At 44.9% G+C, this 6587-nt stretch overlaps 1 protein-coding gene across 1 annotated transcript; it reads left to right on the top strand.

Moving 5' to 3' along the window:
- Positions 1-460: 460 nt before the first annotated feature.
- LOC114396921 lies at positions 461-1306 on the top strand. Its single transcript, XM_028359086.1, has one exon. It carries the CDS (start codon positions 461-463, stop codon positions 1304-1306), a length of 846 nt encoding a protein of 281 aa, XP_028214887.1.
- Positions 1307-6587: the final 5281 nt, after the last annotated feature.

The raw sequence follows: 6587 nt of genomic DNA, 5'->3' as shown, positions 1-6587 counted from the left end.
AACAAAGAGAAGCCTCTTAGAGCTTAGTACACAAGACGCAACTCTGACACAACATAAGTTGTTGTGCAGATAACTAGAAGCTCTTACGGAGACGCTCAACAAATTGCCCCAACAACTGCAAGCAGTGAATATTTCTCATTCCCCTGTTTTGCAAGTAGAGGGATGTCCCACATGTGGAGGGACACATGAGCCTGGACAATGCACAATCCAACATGAGCCCTCTCAAGAAATAAATTACATGGGCAATCCTAATCGCCACGGTTTCCAAGGCTACAACCAATGAAACCCATCTGGATACAATAACGGACCACCAGGATTTAACTAGGGAATAAACTTTAACCAAGGCTCCGGCTGGAGAAATCAAGGAAATCAGTACAAGGAGCCTAGGCCTCAACCACCGTACCAGCACCCTAGTCAAGGTCCGAGTCAGCAAGAGAATCCGTCTCTCAGTATAGAGGAAATGCTCTTAAGTTTAATCCAAGAAACAAGGGCAAGCACTCAGGAGACAAAGACATTCATCCAAGAAACAAGGGCAAGCACTCAGGAGACAAAGGCATTCATCCAAGAAACAAGGGCAAGCACTCAGGAGACAAAGGCATTCATCCAGGAGACGAGATCACTCCCAAAGAGCCCAGATGCAGCTATCAGAAACCTGGAGACACAACTGGGTCAACTAGCCCATGAAAGAGCTGAAAGGCCCACAAGAACTTTTGGGGCTAATTCAGAAAATAACCTAAGAGAAGAGTGTAAAGCAGTAATGACTCAAGCACAAAAGAACACTCAAGAAGCAGGAACGATGATAGAAGACGATGGAACTGAGGATAAGAAAGAGGAAGAAACAAAAGAGGAAGAGAAGCTAGAGGAAGAAGAGAAGGTGGTCTCACCACCTAATACCAAGAGTCAAAAGGCAAGAAAAGCTAAGAAGGAAGAATCGCCAGTCTTGCCGCAGGATCTTCCGTATCCAAAGGTGTCGACCAAGAAGAATAAAGAGCACTTCTTCATGCGTTTCTTAGAAATATTTAAAGGACTGGAGATCACGATGCCATTCGGGGAAGCGTTGCAACAGATGCCCCTCTACTCTAAGTTCATGAAAGACATCATCACTAAGAAGGAAAAATATATAGATAGCGAGAACATTGTAGTAGGAGGCAACTGTAGCGCGATCATTCAAAGGAAACTACCTAAAAAGTTCAAGGACCTCGGAAGCGTTACCATCCCATGCACTATAGGAAAAGAAGTGGTAGATAAAGCCCTCATTGATCTAGGGGCAAGCATCAATTTGATGCTCTTATCAATGTGTAGGTGAATTGGGAATTTGAAAATTGATCCCACTAAGATGACACTTCAATTGGCAGACCGCTCCATTACGAGACCATACGGGGTGGTAGAAGATGTCCTGGTCAAGGTTCGCCACTTCACTTTTCCGGTGGACTTTGTTATCATGGACATCGATGAGGACACAGAGATTCCCCTTATCTTAGGCAGACCCTTCATGTTGACTGCCAACTGTGTGGTAGATATAGGGAACGGAAGCTTGGAACTGAGTATTGACAACCAGAAGATAACTTTCGACCTCTTTAAAGCAATGAAATATCCACGGGAAGGTTGGAAGTGCTTCAAGATAGAAGAGATTGACAAGGAAGATAATGTCAATATTTTGGAACTGCCATACACTTCACTGGAGAAAGCAATGGTAAATAAGATGGACTGTCTCACCAGTGAAGAAGAAGAGGATCTAAAGGCTTGCTTGGAAGACTTGGATCGGCAAGAAGTCATTCCTGAGAAAGAAGCTTGTTTTGAGATATTAGAGAATAAGGCTCTGCCCGAGAAAAAGAAGGTCGAATTAAAGGTATTGCCTAAGCATTTAAAGTATGTGTTCCTGGAGGGTGACACCAAACCTGTAGTAATTAGTAATGCACTAACACAGGAAGAAGAGAACAAGTTGGTGGGCATCCTGAGGAAGCATAAGGAAGCAATCGGATGGCATATATCTGACTTGAAGGGAATCAGTCCTTCGTACTGCATGCATAAAATAATGATGGAGGACGATTACAAGCCTATTCGAAAACCTCAGAGACGTCTAAATCCAACTATGAAAGAAGATGTAAGGAAGGAAGTGCTTAAGCTGTTAGAGGATGGACTCATATACCCTATCTCTGATAGCGGTTGGGTCAGTCCGGTACGAGTGGTCCCCAAGAAAGGTGGAATGACAGTCGTGACGAATGAAAAGAATGATCTAATACCCACACGAACTGTCACTGGTTGGCGGATGTGCATTGACTACCGCAAGTTAAATGAAGCCACCCAAAAGGACCATTTTCCATTGCCCTTCATGGATCAGATGTTGGAAAGACTTGCAGGGAAATCATACTACTATTTCTTGGATGGATACTCAGGCTATAATCAAATCGCGGTGGATCCCAAGGATCAGGAAAAGACGGCCTTTACATGCCCCTATGGTGTTTTTGCCTACAGGCGAATGCCATTCAGATTGTGAAATGCACCAGCTACATTTCAGAGGTGCATGCTGGCCATATTCTCAGATATGGTGGAGAAGAGTATCAAAGTTTTCATGGACGACTTCTCGGTTTTTGGACCCTCGTTCGACACTTGTTTGGATAATTTAGAAAAGGTATTACAAAGGTGTGTCGAAACCAATTTGGTATTGAATTGGGAAAAGTGCCAGTTCATGGTTCGAGAGGGTATTGTTTTGGGTCACAAGATCTCATGTAAAGGAATAGAAGTTGGCCTAGCAAAGATAGACGTCATCGAGAGGTTGCCACCACCACTGAATGTCAAAGGCATCAGAAGTTTCTTGGGGCATGTTGGCTTTTATAGGAGGTTCATTAAGGAATTCTCAAAAATCGCCAAGCCCCTAAGTAATCTGCTGAACAAAGACGTAGCCTTTAAGTTTGATAAAGAATGTTCAGCAGCGTTCCAGACACTAAAGCATAGGCTCACCACGGCACCAGTAATGATTGCCCCAGATTGGAGCAAGAATTTTGAATTGATGTGTGATGCTAGCGATTATGCAGTAGGTGCAGTTCTGGGACAAAGGCATGACAAGGTTTTTCACACCATATATTATGTCAGCAAAGTCATAAACGAGGCACAATTAAATTACGCCACTACAGAGAAGGAGATGCTAGCCATTGTTTTTGCCTTAGAAAAGTTTCGGTCTTACTTGATAGGATCAAGGGTCATCATCTTCACTGACCATGCCGCCATCAAGCATTTTCTATCTAAGGCGGATTCGAAGCCGAGGTTAATTAGATGGGTCCTGTTGTTACAAGAATTTGATATCACCATCAAGGATAAGAGAGGATCCGAAAACGTAGTGGCTGACCATTTGTCCAGATTGAAGAATGAGGAGATTACCAAGGAGGAACCAGAGGTAAAAGGCGAATTCTCTGACGAATTCCTTTTACAGGCCTACACTCGACCTTGGTTTGCGAAAATGACCAACTATAAAGCCAAAGGAATCATTCCAGAAGAACTTGATTGGAATCAGAAGAAGAAATTCTTGCATGATTCACGCTTCTATGTCTGGGATGATCCTCATTTATTCAAGGCAGGGGCTAATAATTTGTTAAGAAGATGTGTTAGGAAGGAAGAAGCGCGAAATATTCTTTGGCACTGCCACGGTTAACCCTATGGTGGTCATCACAATGGGGACAGAACAGTGGCAAAAGTGCTACAATCAGGTTTTTTCTGGCCCTCCATTTTTAAAGATGCCCATGAGTTCGTGCGATATTGCGATAGATGCCAAAGAACAGGGGGAATCTCACGAAGGAATGAAATGTCATTACAAAATGTAATGGAAGTTGTGATTTTCGACTGCTGGGGCATAGACTTCATGGGGCCTCTTCCTTCTTCATACGGGAATGTCTACATCTTGGTAGCTGTGGATTACGTCTCCAAATGGGTGGAGGCCATAGCCACACCAAAAGATGACGCCAAGGTAGTGATCAAGTTCTTGAAGAAGAACATCATTTCCCGTTTTGGAGTCCCGAGAGCTCTAATTAGCGATGGGAGCATGCATTTTTGTAACCACCATCTGAGAAAAGTCCTGGAGCAATACAATGTGCGACATAAGGTAGCTACACCTTATCATCCGCAAACAAATGGCCAAGCAGAGATCTGTAATAGAGAGCTAAAGCGAATCCACGAAAAGACAGTAGCATCATCAAGGAAGGATTGGGCTTTGAAGCTCGATGACACACTCTGGGCCTAGGGGACAGCATTTAAGACCCCCATTGGCTTATCACCCTTTCAGCTAGTATATGGGAAGGCATGCCACCTACCAGTAAAGTTGGAGCACAAAGCATATTGGGCTCTTAAATTCCTAAACTTTGATAATAGTGCATGCGGAGAGAAGAGGAAGCTGCAGTTGCTGGAATTGGAAGAAATGAGGTTGAACGCTTATGAATCATCTAGGATTTACAATCAGAAGACTAAGGCATATCACGATAAGAAGATACAAAAGAAAGAATTCCAGCCAGGGCAGCAGGTACTACTCTTCAACTCCAGGTTGAGACTATTCCCGAGAAAGCTGAAGTCAAAGTGGTCAGGACCGTTCATTACTAAAGAAATCAGACCTCATGTAGCGGTAGAATTGGTGGACCCTTGAGTAGACAATTATGAGAAGAAATGGATCGTCAACGGACAACGCTTAAAGATCTACAATGGAGGACAACTAGAGAAGTTGACGACCGTCATGCATTTAAAAGATCCTTGAAAGAAGCCCTATGTCTAGCTAAAGACATTAAACTAAGCGCTGGTTGGGAGGCAACCCAACATTTTATTTCCGGTATTTATAGCCATTATGTCTTTCTTATATTTTGTCTTTATTATATTTTGCATTTGTTATTTTCTATTCTAAAAAAAAAACAGGGGCCCAAACAGGGGGTACAAAAAGCAAAGGCCCAACAGGTGCAGACAGTAATAGGAGGGGTACCAATAGCAAATTGAAGTGGGCTGCATGAAGTAACGCGCTTAGCGCGCGACCTCGCGCTAAGCGCCCAGGTAAGTTTTTGAAATTTGAATTTTAAAATACGAGGGAATGCCAAGGGTCAGTAGGCCTTGGAGCGCTTAACGGCAACCTCCCGCTGGGCGCGTGTCCCATAATTGCTGGGAATTTTTCAAAAACTGCCCAACCCCTCGTCTGCCTCCCTTACCTTTTAAAATCCAGAATTCCACCACTATTCTTTTTCCTTCCTTCTTTCATTTCTGCTATACCTCCTCCTCTGCTCTGCATTTTCCTTCTCATTTACATATTTTTCTGCGATTTTTCACGTATTCCTTTATACATACAGACGTAAGCTTGAGGTCTGGATTTTCTGTTGAATTCTGAACAGGTATTAGCGCGCTGAGCCCTAGCAAGGGCCTAAGGGGAGAAGAAAGACGTCCTGCGAATGCGCTAAGTGCTACTTCGCAAGCTGCTGCAGTATAGTGGACACGAAGCACGCGCTTAGCGGGAGCTGTCGCGCTAAGCGCACTCATGAACCTCAGTGAGCGCACTAAGCGCGTGCCAGCAACAACGTGCACGGGGGTGTCAAGCGCGTGACTGGGCCTTAGGGCCCAATAGCCCTCGCCCTTTACTCTTTGCACCCCCACTTCTATTCTCCACACCCCCTTCTGCTTACTTTCTGCACCCCTTCCTTACTAACTGCACCTCCCTTCTGCTTACTTTCTACACCCCTGCTTTACTAACTGCACCCCTATTTCCCTTACTTTTTGCACCCCCCATGTTTACTAACTACAGTCTATTCTGCTGTTTTTGTTTTTTTTTTTGTTGTTTTTTTTCAGATGGCCTCCTGCAAACGCTGAGCCGTGCCCACACCCGGGTAAGCATCCAACTGGGACTCTTCCCGCTTCACTTTAGAGATTTCCTGGCACAGGTACCAGAACAACATTCAGCTCCAGAACATCTTTCTAGAGAGGAATGTTGAGCTTGGGCCCGGGATGTTCGATGAGTTTGTCCAGGAACTCAGGAGGCGCAGATGGGACCAGGTGCTTACACGACTACCGGAGAAGAGGATCGATGTGGCTCTGGTGAAAGTGTTCTACTCGAACCTTTATGATCCAGAGGACCACAGTCCTAGATTCTGCAGGGTGTGAGGACAGGTCGTTCGTTTTGATGCTAACATGATTAACGACTTCCTCGACACCCCAATCATCTTGGAGGACGGGGAGGAGTACCCAGCCTACACTAGATATCTCAGCACTCATCCCGATCCTGACACCATCGCCGCCACACTATGTACTCTAGGGGGGCATTTCGTTCTAAATGCTGATGGTCTTCCCTAGAAGCTGCTGAGGAAGGACATGACGACACTCGCTTAGACATGGAGTGTCCTCTCTTATTATGATCTTGCACCCACTTCTCACACATCTGATGTTAATCTTGACAGGGCACCCTTGATCTATGGCTTGGTGAGCCAAATGGATATGGACGTGGCCAGCTTTATATCTCAGCAGATCAGTCAGATTGCCCAGTCCAGTACCTCGTGGCTCGGGTTCCCGGCATTGATCACAGCGCTGTGTGACATTCAGGGGGTGGTTTCTGATACCCTGATCTTTGAGTC

The sequence above is a fragment of the Glycine soja genome, chromosome 18 (assembly GCF_004193775.1).
Source record: "Glycine soja cultivar W05 chromosome 18, ASM419377v2, whole genome shotgun sequence".
Lineage (NCBI taxonomy): Eukaryota > Viridiplantae > Streptophyta > Magnoliopsida > Fabales > Fabaceae > Glycine > Glycine soja.
This window is presented reverse-complemented; position numbering and strand designations above follow the sequence as displayed.